This window comes from Vombatus ursinus, unplaced genomic scaffold (genome assembly GCF_900497805.2).
Source record: "Vombatus ursinus unplaced genomic scaffold, bare-nosed wombat genome assembly UNPS02014959.1, whole genome shotgun sequence".
In the NCBI taxonomy this organism is placed as follows: Eukaryota; Metazoa; Chordata; class Mammalia; order Diprotodontia; family Vombatidae; genus Vombatus; species Vombatus ursinus.
In genome coordinates, this window is record NW_020954737.1 from 3,085,584 (window position 1) to 3,105,080 (window position 19,497).

At 38.4% G+C, this 19,497-nt stretch overlaps 1 protein-coding gene across 6 annotated transcripts in view; it reads right to left on the minus strand.

Moving 5' to 3' along the window:
- Positions 1-4,580: 4,580 nt before the first annotated feature.
- HSPBAP1 (HSPB1 associated protein 1) overlaps positions 4,581-19,497 on the minus strand; it is a 64,605-nt gene continuing 49,688 nt past the window's right edge. For 5 of the 6 annotated variants that reach the window (XM_027845180.1, XM_027845184.1, XM_027845185.1 and 2 more), the window contains 4 exons: positions 16,219-16,390; positions 12,711-12,794; positions 5,309-5,419; positions 4,581-5,175 (listed from right to left, as the gene is read on the minus strand). In XM_027845180.1, coding sequence (XP_027700981.1) covers positions 4,624-5,175; positions 5,309-5,419; positions 12,711-12,794; positions 16,219-16,390 — 919 coding nt within the window. In that variant the 3' untranslated portion in view covers positions 4,581-4,623. The remainder of the gene's footprint in view (positions 5,176-5,308; positions 5,420-12,710; positions 12,795-16,218; positions 16,391-19,497) is intronic. The other variant, XM_027845181.1, reaches the window with a different exon arrangement.

The window sequence follows — 19,497 nt, forward strand, 5'->3', positions numbered from 1 at the left end:
ATTTTTACCTCTCTGGGCTCAAATTATACTTACCTGTCAAAAATAAGGTTGGATTCCACAGGTCCTTCCAGCTTTAAATACGTATTTAATTTTTTTGTGTGTGTCCAGACTTGTGATTTCATAAGGGTAGGGAACTTTTATGTGGCAGTTAGGTGGTACAGTGGACAGAACACCAGGCCTGAAGTCAGGAAGAATTTCATGAGTTCAATTCTGGATTCAGACACTGACTAGCTATTTGATCCTGGGCAACATCACTTAACCCTGTTTGCCTCACTTTCCTCATCTGTAAAACGAGCCGGAGAAGGAAATGGCAAACCACTCCAGTATCTCTGCCAAGAAAACTCCCAATGAGGTCTCAGAGTCCAACATGACTGAAGGGACAGAACAACCCCAGAGAACTTCAGGTGAGGAAACCCTGACAACAAATGCAGATCTGCAACTTAAAAGAGATCTGAGTGTTGCCTGGGGCAGTGAGGTCAAGTGAATTGTCTGGGGATGAGGGGAGGGGAAGGTGTCACACAGCCCTTAAGCTTTGGGACACAGGGCTTCAGTCCTCCAATAAACAAACATTTATGAAGCTCCTACTCTGAGTCAGGCACTGTGCTAAGTGCTGGACTTGAACCTAGGTTTTCCAGATTCAAAGACCAGCTCTCTACCCGCCTTTGCTACACTTTCTTTCCCAAATCTATGATCAGATGGTTTATCCTTTATTTCTGTTTTGAAACTTTGACAACTGTTTTATTATAGAAAAGTCTATATAAATAGCTTATTTATGAGAAACAACATCTTTACTGACCACTCTCATCTCTTCTACCCTGGTTTCTTCTCTTACCTCTCCCACCACTCCCCCTTATACATATGTATATGGATGTTTTATTATCTTTTCCCCTTAAACCCTCCCCTCCATCCACCCCTACTCCCTTCCTTACTATTAGAGCGCACAACCCTTTCCCAAGCTCCAAACCTGGGAGTCATCCTCAGCTTCTTACTCTTATCCACTCAAATCCAATCTGCTGCCAAAGCCTGCTGATTTCACCTTTGCAGCATCTCTCCTCTGACACTGCCACCACTGTGGTGCAGGCTCTCATCTCCTCAAGCCTAGACTCAAGTTACTCCTCACTCTCTCCATTCCGGTACAAAAACGATTTTCCTAAAGGCAGGTGTGACCTTGTCACCTCTCCTCTCTTTCAATAAAATTCTTAAGCTCCCTATTACCACCAAGGTCAAATACAAAAGCCTTTGACTTTCAAAGTTCTTCATAATCTACCACCCTCCTACCTTTCTAGCGTTCTTACACCTTACCTCCCTCCCCCCTTACCCCCTCCATACTCTTTGATCCTGGCTGTTCCATTTCTCTGCTACAGTCTTTCTGGCTGTCCCTCCTGCCTGGAATGCTCTCCCTCCTCATCTCTGACTACTTGGCTTCTTGTAAGTCCCAACTAAAATCTCACCTTCCACAGGAAGCTTTTCCCAACTCCTCATAATTCTAATGCTTTTCCTTTCTTTCCCTCCCATTTTTCCTGTCAGTAAATTATTTGTACGTATTTGTTTGCTGTTTCCCCCTTTAGACTGTGAGCTCCTTCAGGGCAAGGACTGTCTTTTGCCTTATTGTATCCTCAAAGTTTAGCAAAGTTGTCTGGCACATACTAGGTACTTAATAAATGTTGACTAAATGATAATTGATGCTTTACAGGGAGGCTCAGGGAGGACTTGTCCAAGGTCACACAAATATGCATCAGAAGTAGGATATGAACCCAGGTCTTCAAACTTCTTTCCATTGTACTACACTACCTCCAAGGGAACCATTAATATAATCTGCAAATAGCAACAATTGTTTGCTCTTTACTGCCTTTAACTTGTACCTTTACTTTCTTGTCTTATATTTAAGGTCATACTTCTAGTATGATATCAAGCAACAGTGGATAAACAACATACCCTTGCTTTACCCTTGTATTTAATGTGAAAACTTCCAGGGGTAATACATACACATATGTATGTATGCATGCATGCATTAGTGTAAAAAGGACGAAGGGGGGAATGGAATTTGCAATTTCTCATAATTAAGGTACGTGTAAAGAATATATAGATGAGGAAGGGATAGAAAGAGTGAGCATCAGATGAATCTCACTGATAAAGATTGAATATACAAACAGAAATATATCATACTCAACAAAGAAAGGGAAGGGTGAGGGTAAAGGATAGTAAGAAGAAAAACTTCTTGATTCTGAATGGGCAACAGAAAAAGGAGGAGGAGGAAGAGGGGAAGGATTACAAGACCCAGGGAGAAAAGAAAGAACTAAAATCTTAAGGGGGTGGTTTAGATTTCTCCTTAGATAACTGGGAAATAATTGAACAAACTTTGGTTTATTAATGTAATGTACATTACAAAGGTACATAAAAGCATAATGTAATGGAATATGATTATATCATAAGAAATGACAAAAAAGAGACTATTTCAGAGATTCCTGCATAGTTAGAACTGATGTGACCAAAACTAGAATAATTTGCACAAGGTCAACAACACTGTAAAGAAAAACCACTCTGAAAAGACTCTAATCAATGCAATGACCAATCATATCTCCAGAACATCTATGATGAAGCATGTTGGAGACTACACACTTTTGGATATGGTCACTGTGTGAATGTTTCCCTTGACTAGGCTTATTTATTGTTAAGAGTTTCTTTTTTTCTTTCTCTTGGTTTTAAACTTGGGAGGAGGTCCTGTGTTGGGGGATGGGGAGCTAGCAGTGTCAGAAAAGGGGACCACTGTAACACATCTGAAAATCCTGAGATAAGAAGGAAGCACAGGAAAGGGCTATTTTGAAAGTAATGTTTGGGATTTATTATAAACTTTAAAAAAAGTGAAGTGCTACAAAATGGAGATTTGTAGATTCATACAGAAAAACAATAAAAAAGAAAAACAATAAGCATCCAGTGTTTCTCCATTTAGCTCTCTGGTTTAGATAAATATTTTCAATCATATTGAAGGAACTTTTTATGCCATGTTTTTTAGGGTTTTTTTACCTAAATGAGTGAGATATTTTAATGGAAATTTTTTTCAACTTCATCATTTTACATTTGAAGAGACTGAGGCCCAGAGAGTGGCTTGCCCAAGGTTTCACAGAGAGCAAGCTGCTGAACTGGGATCCAAACCCATGTCCTTCAGACTCCCAGTCCAGTGCTTTTCCCTATATACTACACATTTTCTTTTATTTAGGATTTTATTTTTCCCAAAACTCATTTTCTTTTTAAATTATGACAGCCCTTGGATAATTAGAAGTATCTGGAGGTGTTCCTAAATCAAGGCTGGGCACAATTGTTTAAGAGCCCAGCGTCAAATTATGATACATGGATGACACGACATGACTATTTTTTCATTCCATATATGTGTTTTTAACTTACATGTGGTGAGAAATGTTAACAGACATAAAGCCACCATATTTAGATATCTCGTCCAATCTTGCACCTATGTGCAAAGAAGGTCCCTCTAAAGTTTCCTGACATTCTTTTTTGTGTGTGTGTTAACCAGTGGGGTGAACTTGATGCTCTCATGAGGCCATCCATTCCATCATGCTCCATTCTATTGCTGAGCTGCTCCAATTATTAGGAAGCTGCTTTTCTTAACTTCTGTTACTGCTGGGTCGTGGCAACCAGAAAGAGGTCTGAGTAAAGTGGAGAGGGGCAAAAGGATTACAGGTCCTCATCCAAAGGTGAATAGAGACTGAGATTAGTGAGGGACTAGCTTTTGAGATCAAATAGCTCTTGAGAGGGCTCTTCAGCAAAGGGTGGTTTCTTTCTATTTCTATAAGTCAGAGATGAAGGACCACTCCCCAGTGGAGCTGAATTTCTGATCACACTGCCATGGTTGGTTCAAGTCCTTGGGCTGAGAAGGGCACGAAAGCTACTCTTTAGCTGTGTTTGCTTGGTACAGATACAGTGCAAGCTTAGGTACTGATGGGGTGAAGCTCTTCTCTCTTTTAATATCAGGGATAGTGCAGCTAAGACGCCAAGTCAATCCTAAGCAGACTGCATGGTTTCTGCATGGAGCAATGGATGAGGAGGCAGGAGCTCCAAGTCCTGCCACAAATTCAATCATTTATCAGCCAGGTGGACTTGAGCAAATCACTTAACTTCTTAAGGTGTCAGGTTCTTTAATCTACAGGTGGTGAGAACAGGAAAATCTGTATGGCTGCTTCCAGATCTAAAATTCTATGGTTCTGTGGGATTAAACTCTGAAGTGCATTTTTTCTGTGACTATCATTGTCTTTGCCTCAGTTTTCCCATCTTACCAATTCTATACTACATACTTCATTAAGAAGAGGCACAGAAAAAATTATTTTAGCATAGCACCCTGAATGCCATGATAGGAGGAAACAGCAATCAACATAGAGAAAAATGCCAGTTCCACTACTGATTCTGGAGCATCAGTTAACTCACTGGAAATACTGTAGCATGTTGCATTTGCTAATTCTCACACCCACTTAATTAACCCTCCCAAACACTGAAATGGTCTGAAATGACAAGATAAGGCAAAAGCAAATGGTAAGTTACTTAAAAAATACATTCTAAGAAAGGAAAAGTACCTTTTAATGTAGCATCATTTAATTTTTTAAAAAATTATACTTACAAGTTACAAGTTCTTTTTTGTAACAAAAGTTGTGCTACTAAGCTGATTACTTTTGGATTCACCAAACAATCTAGCAAGTCATCTGTAGAGATGAACGGTTGAGAAGGGCACGTGGTGCTGTCAGAAACAATGTTACTTGCAAGTGGTATCTCAGCTTTATTCATCACTGGCTGCTCTTGCGCACAATTTAATTTCTCCACATGTGCCCCACTCTCCCTGACAAGGTCTTTAACATCACTCTCAGCTATTCCTCTTTCTGAAGATTCATTCTGAAGACTGGGTAATACTGGAATTAGATCCAGGCCAAAGGGAATCTTCTCCTCAGGCTTTGCTGTACCCGTAGCTAATTTATGACAAGGTGATTTTTTCTCCTTTGTTCTGGTGTGTACATCCAATTTTCTCTTTTTCAAGGTTGCCTCCACTCTGTGCTCACCATTTATTTTAAACTCTGTGGGTGTTAATGCTTCTGCTACTTTATTGTGTTCCAAATAGGCAGAAATGGCTCCATTTAAGTACTGACGATTGATTTCATGAGAAGTTCCCTCCACCTAAGGACAAGGAAAGAAGACATTTTAAAGATGTAGGTTTGTCTTCAATTTTCCTACAAAATGAAAAGCTTCATCTGAAGCTATCTTCCAAATAAGTTAGCAATTGACACAATAAAAATAAGAGGTTCCCTACTTCCGTAGGGTTTAGCCAGGCTTTGGTATTAGTGGGATCTTCTGCAGCTTTCAAGGCACATACTAGCATTCGGGTGATGGCCTCTTCTACCCGAGCCTGATGGTCCTCCTCCTATGGACAAGGGGGAAAAAAAGACAAGATGTTTTAGAGATGGTGTTGTGAACCATGACTAACACTGGAGAAAATGTGTCTATCTTCCTTGAAGTTTTACTGTTTTCTTGTCAATGGCACATGGTATTTTAAAAACACACGGGCCAATCCAGGAGAAGTAGACATACACTTTCTATGTATTTAGGTAATATATTCCTTGCAGAAGCAGCTGTATACAAACTAACCTAGAATATCTTAGTTTAATCCAACTCATTTCAGCAACCTTTTTCATTCTGATATTCTTAGAATGTTAGAAGCTTCTAAGACATACCAAGCATGGCGGTATATAACAACACACACAAACACAACAACAAAGTACCGCAACAAAATCTGGTACTGTCTTCCTTATGTATTTAGGAGGAACAAAGGAAATGAATGGTTGCCTTTTATAAACTTATGATTACAATACTGAAGATAGTCTGGGATGAGAAGGGCAGAGGGAAGAAAGAGTCAGTGTCCTCGCTTCATCTAGAAGAGGCAGCTGGGTATCTCAGTGGATAGGACCATGGACCTAGAGTCAAGAAGACCTGAGTTCAAAATGGCCTCAGAAACTTATTAGCTATGTGGCTCTGGGTAAGTCAACAGCAAACTCTGCTTCAGTTTCTTCGACTATAAAACGGATTATAATAACACCTACCTCCCATAGTTATTGTGAGAATCAAATGAGATGATATTCATAAAGCACTTTGCAAACTGTAAAAGCACTAAATAAATGTTAAATATTCATATTACTACTTTGATGTGTTAAAATAGTCTCTCTCTTCCCCCTCTCCACCCTCCCCCCCAAGAACATAACTAAATGCTGATTAATTATGGCCAATCTTGGTCCCAGTGAAGAGTTAAAGAGGTATCTCTTTTCTTTTGGTTGAGAGGTGGGGGACTACAAGTGAAAATGTTGTCTACAGTGTCAAAAAGTCACTATGAAGGTTGGTATTGCTTTTGTTTTCTTTGTTCCAAGGGAAGGCTCATTTGGTAGGTAGTGGGGTGTCTATCTTGAAATGACTGACGTAAAACAAAAGGCACCAAATAACACTTATTTTAAATGTAAAAAAAAAAAGCTAAAAAAACACCGCTAAAATATGCAGATACTACACATCTAAAATAGAGATGGACAAAGATACTGTATGATCTTGTCACTTCAACTAAATGTAATTGAGAAAGAATCAAGAAAAGAAAAAGATATCAACAGACACTCGTTTCTATTTCACCTCTTTGAAACACCCAATACACTGCAGGCTTCCAGGAAGCTTTCCCAAGAAATCTTCCTTATCACTAGACTTTCTGTGTTCCTTAACAGTTGCTCCATTTTGCCAGTGGACGCATATGCAAAACTTGGGAGTCATTTTAAGGATCTTTCTCTCTGGACAAATGTGAGGCTCTTTCACTTGAACGTCAGACTACATTTTGATCCTGGCACTGAGCTTGGACTCTTATCCAAATATTGCCTCCCTCCCCATGACCATAACTACTAACTGGCTTTTTACACAACCATTCTGATGTTTCTGGATCCTCCCTGAGATCTTTTCTTAATCCCTGGATGGGGAGGTTTCATCTGTACCATGAAGACTTTCAGTTTCCACTTGGCCAGAGACAGGTCCCACCTCTGGCTCCTCCCTGACAGGAACAACATACCTTCTTGTGAATGTAATATAACAGAAGGTAGAAGGCAACAATGAGAACTTTCACTCTAATTAATTCTTGAAAAGAAAAAAGTGGTTGGTGATGTTAACAGGAAGACAAGGGAAAGGGTCAATTTTATCTTCTTTTTAATAGTTAGGAAAGAGAATACAGTGCACAAACTCTAGACTTTAAGAATACATTTCAAAGTTTAGAGAACATATAGCAAAGGAGATTCTAAAAATGAAACTGATTATTCAACTGAAATGAAAGTTACAAGTAGCTTAACATGAAAATTACTTTTTTTCCCCTAACAATTACATAGAACCTAGAGGCCAGGGAAGTTAGCTCAATGCTGAGGTGAAATGGTGTGAACAGACCTCAGATAATTAGATACCACCTTATGTCCTTGTGATTTGTCTTTTTCTGTCTGCTAAGTAAATTATGCTTTCATTTCCCCAGAAAGGACACAGAGCCTAAGAGTCCAGGGAAATAAGGGGGTTATCTAGAAAGAGAAAGTAAAGTGACATGAGGTTAGAATATCTCATTAGATAACTGGATTCTGTCATGCTTGTACTCGTGTCCACATGTATCACGCCATCTGTCTTCTTTTCTCTGTGATATCAACTAAGCTTTATCCCCTTAATGGGGACAGAGTACCCAGCATGCAGGGAAGCAGAGGGAGATAGCTGAAGATATGTGGCAAAATGAAACGAAGTGTGTATTATCTCACAAAATTTCCACCTTATGACTTATTTGCCACACTTGTTAGTCTAAAGTTTGACCAAGAGAGCTACAAAAAAGACAAAAATGGTTTTCAAGCAAGTAGAGAAGGAAAGGGGAATTCTGCAGCAAACTGCAGGGAATGTTCTGGATTTGTGTTCTGCCAAGTACCTTGTAATAGCTACCCAGACCCTCTGTCTTAAAACTCAAAGTAAAGGGTTTGAAAGAATGCATCTCTAGTGTCCAGGTTATCGGAGGAATGAGATGTTCCTTGAAATTCAATTTGATAAACATTGCTACATGTCCACTACTGCCAAATACTGTGCTAGATGCTAGGGGATAAAAGACAAAATCAAACTATCTCTGTCCTTAAACCCCTCACAATTCGGGGGAGATAGATGACATGCACACAGATAAGGAAATATAAAAATATACAAAGTAGAAAGGGATTGGGGGGCACTTAGAAGTGGGGGGGGGTGACAGCAAAACCCTTGTGAAGCAGGTAGTCCTCGGTCTGTGCCTTGAAGGAAGCCAGGGATTCCAAGAGGTGGGAGCAAGGAAGGAGAGGAGAGGATTCCACCACAGAGGCAGGCTGTGCAAAAGCAGAGTTGAGAGACAGAAGGCTGTGTCTGGGGAACAGCAGGTAGGTCAATTTGCCATCACTGAGGGTGTGAGGAAGAGTCATGTGAAATCAATATGGAAAGACAGGTTGTAACCAGACTGTGAAGAGCTTAAAAGTCAGAGGAATTTGTATTTTATCCTCAAGGCATCAGAAAGGCAGGAGGGTTTTCTGAGCAAGAGAGCTGCTCAGTGGTATGACGGATGGATTACTGGAAGTAATGGAAAGTAAACAGAGTAGAGGCAAAGAGATCAATTAGGAGCTTACTGCAATAGCCTAGGAAAGAGGGGACGACAAGGGTAGAGTCTAGTGTGGAGAAAGCAAGACTGATCTGAGAGATTTGTGGAGGCTGAAGTGAGGAGACCTTGCCAACTGATAAGATATGGGAAGTGAGGGAGAGTTAGGAATCAATGATGATTCCAAGGTTAATATTCACAGAAGGGGGGGGGGGAAGAAAAAATAAAGAAAAAGGATATAAAGAGGCAGAGGGAAATTTTCACTTGGAGTGCAGAAGAAAATGATGTAGAGAAGGAAGGGAAGATGGACCAATTAACATTTAGAGTTACTTAATAAATGTCAAGCTCTTTCCACAGAGAGGAATTCAGAACTATCTATATGTGTATTCCAAGAAATAATCACGTGGGAAAAATGGTATTTGTCTGAAAAGACTGATATGGATGCCAAGTGAATTCATGAAACAAAAAGGAGATGAAAAGCAAGAGTAACGGGATGAATAAAAGAGCGTGGCACAGTGCCATAAAAATGTCATCTGTAGTACTAAAGCTCAGTTCGGCTGTTGAATGAAAGCAGGTGAACTAAGAAGAGGCAGATCTGGAGAGCAGATAGTTGGCTGTTAAGACAGTGGCTGAGAATGAGATTCAAAGTCCTGAACCACGGTGGTGAACATAGGAATTATGGGGGCTGGGGATGGAGTATAGCTAACAAGAGCTAACAAAAGTGTATTTGCCTAGGATATTGTTAATCTAATTAGAGAGGGCTTAAAAATAGAGCAAATGAGAAGGCTGTGCACATAGATCTGAGAAAACTGATGTCACAAAAATCAGCAGGTACATCACAGGAAAAAAAGAGCACCAGAGGATTCATGGGTGACAATATCCAAGAAGAAAACCAACTACAAAACCCAAGGACTCATGTCTACATGAAAATGTACAAGGTAAACTAGTATAAAGAGGAAAATTTGGCTTCAAAGACTCATGACAGAAGTAAGTGTCCAGAAGGGGATATTCTTGATTCAAAAGGAATAGAACAGATAAGAAGGGAAGGGGGTAGAGCATTCTTGTATATTAAGAAGATACAGTCATTTTAGGAAGTCTAGGAATATGATAAGGAAACAGAGTAGAGAGAATTGGGAAGATTTAATGGATGGTAATAGAGAATCCTATGGGGTCATACTACCTTCAACCTAAATAGAAGAGGGAATTAAGTGAGGAATTTGGGAAACAGTTCATAAACCTGGTACAGAAGCATGATATTGTATTAAAAGGGGAAATTTAATGATGTGGACATCTGCTAAAGGCCCCTTTGCTTGAAACAGAGCAGCTAATAAATTTGTAAGCTTCTTTAATGATGTTTTTTTCCTCTGAAAAACTGAGGAAACAATAGGAAGAACTGCATTTCTGGATCCAATTCTGACCAACAAGAAGCTGCCTGCACAAGAGATCTCATTCCATCCTGTTTTCCTATAGCAGACTGCTTCCTCTCTCATTTATTTTCAATCTATTGACTGCTTCCATACTGCCTACAAAAATGCTCATGTCTCTCTCCCACCCTCACTTGATCCTTCCATCCCTACTATTGCCCTATATTTCTTTGACCTTTTGTGGATAAACCTAAGAAGGCCATTCACAACTGGTGCTTCCACCTCCTGTTCTCTCTCCACAGCCTAACTTCTGACTGCATCATTCTCCTGAAACTCTTATCTTTAAAGTTACCAATATCTTAACTGCCAAAATCAATGGCCTTTCCTCAATCCTCACCCTTCTTGACTTCTCTGAAGCCTCTAATACTGTCAATTAACCTCTTCTCCTTGATATTCTCTTCTCCAGGTTTTTGAAACACTCTTTCCTTTTAGTTCTCCTACCTATCATCTGACCACTCCTTTTCAGGCTCTTTTCCTGGATCTTCATCTAGGACATATCCACTAACTGTGGGTGTCCCACAGGGCTTTCCTGGGTCCTCTTCTTTTCTCCCTCTATATTATTTCTCTAGGTAATCTCATCAGCTCCCAAAAATTCGATTATCATCTCTATGCTAATGATTCTCAAATCTACTTATCCAGGCTTAGTCTCTGCTGACCTCCAGTTTCACATCTTCATCTGCCTATCAGACTTCTTGGACTGGATGTGCAGTAGACAATTTAAACTAAATATGACAAAATCTGAACTCATTATTCCACCTCCCTCACACTTCCAACGCACCCCCCCCCACTTCCACCAAAAACCACCTCCCTTCCAAACTTCCCTACTAACTGTTCAAGGTATCACTATCCTCCGAGTTCTTAGGCTTGCAAACTAGGAGTCATCCTGGACTGCTTACTATCTCTCACACCCCATATCCAATCTATTGCTAAGGCTTGACTTCACCTTTGTACCATCTCTTGGATATGTCCCCATCTCTCCTCAGACGCTGCCACCACTTGGGCATAGGCCCTCCTCACCTCACATCTGGATTACTGCAATAGCGTATTAGTGGATCTGCCTTCCTCAAGTCTTCCCCCACTCAATTCAGTTCTCAAAATGACTTCCTAAAGTGCAAGTCTGTCATCTCACTCAATAAACTCCAGTGGCTCCTATCACCTGAGCTGTTCAAAATTTTTACTTGCTTGAAATCACAGATGGAACATGTTAAATTTGCAAACAACAGGAAAGCAGGGGGTAAAAAACTTTCGATGATAGAATTAGGATCCAAAAGGATCTTGAAAGCCTAGTGTTGGGCACAATATGTGAATATTGCATTTAATAGAGACAGATGTAAAGTTCTTTACTTGGGTTCAAAAAATCAACTTCACAAGTACAGGCTGGTCAGTACTTGAGATGAACCAATTCTGATGAAAAAGATAACACTTTAGAGGACTACAAGCTTAACATGAGTTAGCAATTTGACAGAACAGCCAAAAAAATTCATATTATCTTATGCTGCAAGAAAAGAAAATCAGTGTATAAAAGCAAGGACAGACCACATCTGAAGTAGATTTCAGAGAAAATTAGACAAACTTAAGTAAGTCAACTTGTCACATGAAGACCGGATGTTTAGCCTGAAGAAGTAAAGACTTTCAGGGGGCCATAACAGTCTGCAAGTTTTTTAAAGGCTATCATATAGAAGAGGGATGAAACTTGTTCTGCCTCAGCTTAAAGGGCAGAACTAGAATGATAGGTAGAAGTTGTGAAAGGCAGATTAAGGCTTCAAGCAAGGAAATTTTCTCTCTCTCTCTCTCACTCACACACACACACACACACACACACACACATACACAATTAGAGTTGCTTAAAAGTGAAAGGGCTGCCTGGGAGGTTATGGGTCTTCCTCCTCGGTGATGTTCAAACAGAAGTGGATGACCACTTGTTGGGGCTGTCAGCATAAGGACACCTGATCAGGTACTGGTAAGACTCAGATTCTATTGCAGCTACCCCCAAATGGAATGGCCTGATTTATTAAATATATCAGTTATGGTGTGGATGTGATTTCTGTACTGAGTTGGGAGACTGGAATCCCTTCTGGAACTCCCTTCTGAGCCCTCATTCTGTGCCTTCAACTATCCTCTATTATGCAAATCCAATTTCTCTAAAGCAGTCTTATTTTCCTAGAACAGTGCTCCTTATCCTTCTAGGGAAACCTAGTTCTCCTCATTCAAAACTATTCCAATTCCATCAACCTCATGAGGCCTCCCTACCTGACCTAAATCAGGTTGGTCCATAGCATCTGCCCCAACATCTCTTTCTTCCTATGACTGGTACTGTACTCCACATACTCACATATGGATTTGCATAAATTCAAAGAAAATGATTTGCAAGATGACTTGACAGGGTGGATCTTCAAAAGAATATGCTACTGGCTCTAAAAGCAATTCTAAGAGGACTCCAAGAATGTTCTGAGTAATGGCAGCATTGATTAAGTGCATAACTTTTCAGGTGATTGTTTTGAAGGGATTGATCAATCCTCATTCATCTATATAGGTTGTCTGTTAAAACATCAGTAACATTCACTTTATTTTTACATATTCTACACTGACCCTAAAGAAATTATTTTCATTCACAAAAGCAAAAAGAAGAATACCAGTTCAATCCACGAGTTTATACTGACAGTGATGGGGTCGATGGATTCTACATAATGCCACCAGTGTCTGGGAACAAACAAGACCTGAAAATAAGAAAAACAGCTGTTAGTATATTAGTAAGACATTTCATTTTTAATATTTAGGAGCAGGGACTTAACTCAGGTTGCTAAAAAAAAAAATCAGAGGCCAAAGGAATAGGTACTAAAACTGGAGAAATTAGGAAATGTTTCATAGAGGAGTGATTAAAGACAACTATATTCCTTAAAGAATGGGTATGATTCAGATAACTGGAGATGGGGAAGTGATAAGTTCTATTTTAGACAAGCTGAGATTTAAAGGATGGCAGAAAGGACTTTGAAGGGATAGAGTACAACACAGAAAACAGAAGGTTGAGTCTACGTAGGGCCTTGTCAAACATTGTCAGAGAGTGAGAAGAAAAATAAGCTAAAGGAAAAAGGGGCAGAAGAACTTGAGTGTATGGTGTCATGAAGATTGAGGAGGAAGGTTAGAGGGGAAAGGAGAGAGTTTGCAGTAAAATATTCTGCCAAGTAGGCAAAGAAAACAAAGACTTAAAAAAGGCCCCGGACTTGATGATGAGCTCAGTGATGACTTTTATGTGTTATTTCAGGAGAAAGGTGGGAAGTTAAGACTACAGGAGTCAGTTGGCAGTGAGCAAATGAAAGGAACAGATGAAGACTATTAATGTGAATATGGCAATAAAAGGGAGAAAAATGGGAGAGCAGCTAGAGGGAGACAACAAGGTTAAATAAAGACTTTTTCAAGATAGGGGAAACTTATCCAATCATCTCTCCCTGTCTCCAACCCTATTCATCCTTTTCTAGAAGGCAGAGGAGAAGGGAAGATTTAAAATACTAAAGAAGGATGTGGAAGCTCCCAGAGAGGGGAGACAGAAATTAAGAACACAGGTGACAGGGTTATCACTGGAAAGGAAGGATACCTGCCACCCTGGGGTTGGGGAGGACAAGAGAGAGTTTTAAGAGAGAAGACTACCTATTTGTAAGCTCTTAAAATTAAACAATTTACTTTTTTTATCCAGATTTAATTATGAAACATTACTTTGTAGTAATATGACAGAGAATTTCTTTGAGTTTAAAGAGTAGAAGATTTTTATCTTAGCTCCTGAAAGGAATATTCTCTTACTATGTGGATAACTAAGGTTAGCAAGGGCAGTTTATTGGGCCGGGGATCCAAGGATATAGGCTAAGGATCAGATCAGACAACATGAATAAATATAAAAATATAAAAACAGTCACATCTCAGGGCACGAACAAAACCCTGTGGCTGTGTACTAGGAATACGGAGAGAGGTGTAGTCAACATAGAGACCTTGGCTTAGAAATTCTTTTTGCTTGTTGTTAATGGATCCAGTAGTCCCAAGAGATCAACTTTTGATGCAAATAAGGTATTTTTCATTTTTATCTTTTTCTGATAGAATGTGAATAGGTCAATCTATGATACATTCCCCCAACTCTTCTTTTGCATCTAAACTAATGTTTACATTTGACAACGCACATGTATGTACCCAGAGACACAAGAATGTCAAATAGTAGTTGAATATCATAAACTCTGGAGAACTATTTTCAAAAATTTGTGATCTCTTCAGAAGGTTTTACTTCAGCTGCATATTTGAAATGAAATATTTTGTACTTTTATTATAAATCTGGTAAACAGCTCAACTGTAAAGCTTATTCTTATCTAAAGGAAAAGCTATTCCTTCTTTATCTAAAGAGACTTAAAGTCAGTTTCTGCTTCACAGGCCTACGTATAAAGTATATACTTTATAATCTACTGGTTCTCGGCAACTTCAATTATCACCAGTGTCTGGGAACAAATAAGAACTGAAAAGTAACATTTGTAACAATTATATTGCTTTTTTTTTTTCAGTGAGGCAACTGGAGTTAAGTGACTTGCCCAGAGTTAACTACTGGCAGAGAGTGATTCTAAGAGAACTCCAAGAACATTCTGAGTAATGGCAGCATTGATTAAGTGCGTAACTTTTCAGGTGATTGTTTTGAAGGGATCGATCAATCCTCATTCATCTATATAGGATGTCTGTTAAAACATCAGTAACATTCACTTTATTTTTACATATTCTATACTGACCCTAAAGAAATTATTTTCATTCACAAAAGCAAAAAGAAGAATACCAGTTCAATCCACGAGTTTATACTGACAGTGATGGGGTCGATGGATTCTACATAATGCTAGGAAGTATTATATGTCTGAGGCCAGACTTGAACTCAGGTCCTCCTGATTCCAGGGACAGTGCTTTATCCACTGTGCCACCTAGCTGCCCCAACAATTACATTTCTTTAGGGGTTTTCAGAACAGCTTTTCAAGAAAAAAGGCAACTAATAGGAGGCCACAAAAACTTTCATAACCAGTAATCAAATACCAGAAGGCAAATAACAATGTATTTTTAAAAAAAACTATAGTTAGAGAAATGAACTATAAGTTATATAATTTAATATGATATATGATATGACACAATATTATACAATATAATATAATATAATAATATAATACACTTTATTTGAAGATAATTCAGATATCCATTTCACTTTTGGCAATTGTTCACAACCAGGTTCATTTTAATAACAACAAAATAACTACTTGCCTTTACATAGTGCTTTAAAGGTTTGCAAAGAACTTTATACATCACAGCACCTATAATATTTGGAAAATGCTTTGTAAACCTAAAAGCATTATCTAAATACTAGCTATCAACATTGCCGTCTTCATTGTCTCATTTGATTCTCAAAACAACCCTGTGGAAGGTAATTGTACCTAACTGAGGTAGGTGCTATTATTATCTACATTTTAGAGATGAAGAAATTGAAAGAAGCTAAACTGGCTTCCCAAGAGTCACAAAGCCTGGGGGCAGCTAGGTGGCACAGTGGATAGAGCACCAGCCCTGGATTCAGGAGTACTTGAGTTCAAATGTGACCTCAGACACATAACACTTACTAGCTGTGTGACCCTGGGCAAGTCACTTAACCCCATTGCCTAACCAAAAAAAAAAAAAAAAAAGTCACAAAGCCAGTAAATGCTCATGCAGGATTTGAACTCAGTCCATCATACAGATCCATGATGCCCACCTAAGTACCTCAGTCATTGAGATGCCCTAAAATTTTATCTGATTTGCCTCATGGGTCAACCAACACTCATTGGTCCAAACTCTCATTGCATTCTTTCCTGTCTAACCCTTATCTGAAGAAATTATTATGCGGACATTCTGAGAGCCTGAAGTGGGCCCAAGAGCCACAGCGAGCTCTTAGAGGCTAATCTTTGCTCACTCCTCAGTCTCAGGAACAAAATTCTCTTCCCTCAGCCCATTTCCAATACACTGTCAGAAGACACATGTTTCTCTGAAGGAAAAAGGGCAGGCCTCATGAAAAGGAGGAAAGGCCTTCAGCTTACAAGAGGTAAGGATGTAGGGATGAGAAGGAATGTCATCTTTTCTTTCCCTTTTAAATGAAAGGATTACCTGTCCTGGGTACAGTGTAACCATATGCCTTTGAGCTTTCAGAAACTGAGGAAAGTGTTTTAAATCAGGATTGACAACATTGACTTTGCTGAAAACACTAGATTCTTCATAGGGGATTCTGGTTGGATAAAGAAAAGCAGTATCTTCAGGAGGGAAGAGATGCCATCTTTTCCTAACCGGGGGAAAAAAAAGATGATGGTTAATACTCTATGTACTAGATAACAGACAATGTAAGGTAACAGTCATTAATTAATTGAATTAATTAAAATTCAAGTAAAATAAATTCAGTTCAAAGAATCATAAACTTTTAGAGTTGAAAGGGACCTTAAAGGTAACCAAACTGCAGAAATTCTCTCTATACTACATCTAGCCTATATTGGATGCCTTTCTATTGTTGGTAGACTTTAATTTTTACACAGTTCTATCTCCCACTGAGCTGAAGTCTATATCCTTGTGACTTTCATCCACTGCACCCTGTTCTGTCCTATGGACTGAGTCTACTCTCTGTTCTACAACATGATAGCTTTTCAAATATTCAAAGATAATTAGCAGATATGCCTTCAAGCTTCTCTCTTTCAGGTTAAATGCAATCAGCACTTTCAACCATGCCAACTATGACATGGTTTCTAAAAGTTTGATTATGCTGGTCATGAATTTCCCAAGTTAAGAATCTTTTAAGTGAATGTCATTTAAGCAATGAATATGTACACTGCCTTCAAAACAGAAATAGGGGCTAACTATTGAAGAAAAACATTAAATTAGTATATTCACTTTTAATTTTTTTGATTGAACTATTCAAACAAACACTAGATTATGGTTAATTAAATTAATTAAGAAGGAAATTAGAGTGAAGAGCAGGACAGATGCAGGAAGGAAAAAGGAAAATAAATTGTAGTGAGAGAGACGAGGGAGAAGAATGATGAGGTGCTCATTTCACTCTGAAGTGGTGTATTTCAGTGTTAAACATCTCCTTTAACTCTGCTGTTCACAGAAAAGAAACTAGGAGATAAGGACAGAGTAGAAGAATGAAAAGGCTTGAGACTCTGGGACAAGAGGGTCAATATTAAGCTACTGATGTTGTAACCAATGGGGATGTAGCTATCAGAGCTGTAATAATAACTAATATATGAGTGCTTTAAAGAATGTGACACAGTGCACCTCACTTGAGCCGCAACAGCACAGAGCAGATAGCACTGGAATTACTATTTTCATTTTATAGATAAGGGAACTGAGCTTCACAGATTAAATGACTTGTTCAAGGTCACACTAGTAACACAAGTACAAGCCCAACCTAGGTCTTCCTAACAAGTCCAGCACTCTATTTAGCATTCTCATGCATAGCCTGAGAATTTTTAAATTTTTAAAAAGAATTTTTAAAAAGTTCTCTCAAAAAAATTAGTGAATTTTTTTTATACCACAGTCACAATCTGTCTTCCCTACCCCCCAAACCCAAAAGCAAATAGTTAAAATATCTACCTTTGCTTTGCTTTTCAAACTTCAAAGTAAATTATCTGAAATAAAGGTTTATTTACCCATAAAATTGTGAAGGACTCTGATCGATGACTGAAGTTACAGCTTTGGTTTTAGAAATACACTATTATAGTGTTCCATTATAAGACTTTGTATATTACAAGAGTACCTGAATTTTAGTAGCTTACTTCTGGATCTTTGAGTTTTCCCTCAATTTACATGATTATCAATATCCTTCTGACATGCAAAAGATACTAGTCTTATCTTTGTACTTAGAGATGAAGACAGATTTAACTAAACATGAAGCTAAACCTGACAGCTCTAATCATTTCTCCATCTTTGCTCAAGAAACTAAGCCAAGAGATTTGACTCTACAAACACTTATTTCAAATTTCAAAGTGTATTTATTTGCAATAGATTGGCAGCCTGATGTCAACAGATCAATAAGCAGATGTCTTCTTCATGGTGGGCATTTCATAAATACTTGTTAAAGGAAAAAGAAAGAAAAGTCTAATAACTGAGAAATGTTTTTACCCCTTCAGATGTCATTATTTTTTTTCTTAATTAAAAAAAGGACAGCAATATTATTGGTAGGAAATATTTCTAGTAAAACCAGCTGTAATAGCAAACAAAAAAACCCCAAAAAGCTAGAAACAAACTAAGAGTCCAACATGTGGAGAACATATGAATAAATTAGGTCATTTCACTGACCTGGAATATTGTGTGATAAGAGATAACAAATACAAAGAATTCAAAGAAACACAGACTTACAAAAATTGAGTACAGAAAGCAGAACCAAAGGAACACACTGACATCTGTGTAAATTAAGTCATCACTGGCATGAATAATAATAAACACACAAAAGAACTATTTTACTACCTTCACAAAGTTAACATAGACATCATTTTTTTTCTTTTAAGAATACACACACATTTATGATCATTGTTTTCTTTTCACCTTTTGAATTTTCTTTTTTGTCTATATTATGTTACTAATGATCTCTTACTCGCCAAATATACTGGCCTTTCCTCAATCCTCAGGATTCTCTGCAGTCCCTGACACTGGTGGATTACCCTCTTCTCCTTGATACTCTCTTAAAAAATACTTCAAAAAGGAGAGGCAGAATGAAGAATGAGAAAAGGTCTTAAGATTTCTCACCTGGGTCACTGATTAGACAGAATAGTGTGGTGGTGACAGATTTCAGAAAGATGAGGGTAATAAGAAAGAAGCAGTGAGTATAGACTAGTTTTTGCTAGATGTTAAGCAATTAAAAGATTCTAAGACAGATGGATGGTCTGAGCAAGTGAACAGAAACTTTATGTGTAGGATGAGGGAGACCTGAGCATGTTTAAGGGTAAAAGGAGAACAAAAGTGAGGATGATGAATGGAGCAAGGTCCTTGAGAAAGTAGGAAGACAAAGGATTAAGAGTATAAGTATTAGGCATAAGTCTGGATAAGAAATGTAAATTGGTATGGCTGTTTGGAAAGTAATTTGGAACTATTAGCCAAAACTTACTTTGCATACCCCGGGACCCACTAGTATCACTAGCAGGACTACGACCCAAAGAAATCAAAGAAAGAGGGAAAAGATTTCACAAAAATATTTAGTCTTTTTTTTGGGGGGGGGGGGTTTGCAAGACCTAGAACTAAAGAGGGTGACCATCAATTGGAAAATGACTAAACAAATTATACTATGTGAATGTAGTGGAATCCTATGGTGCTATAAGAAAAAAATGAAGAGAAACCTGGGAAATCTTGTATGAACTAATGCAGAGTGAAATGAGCACAACCAGGAGAATAATCTATGCA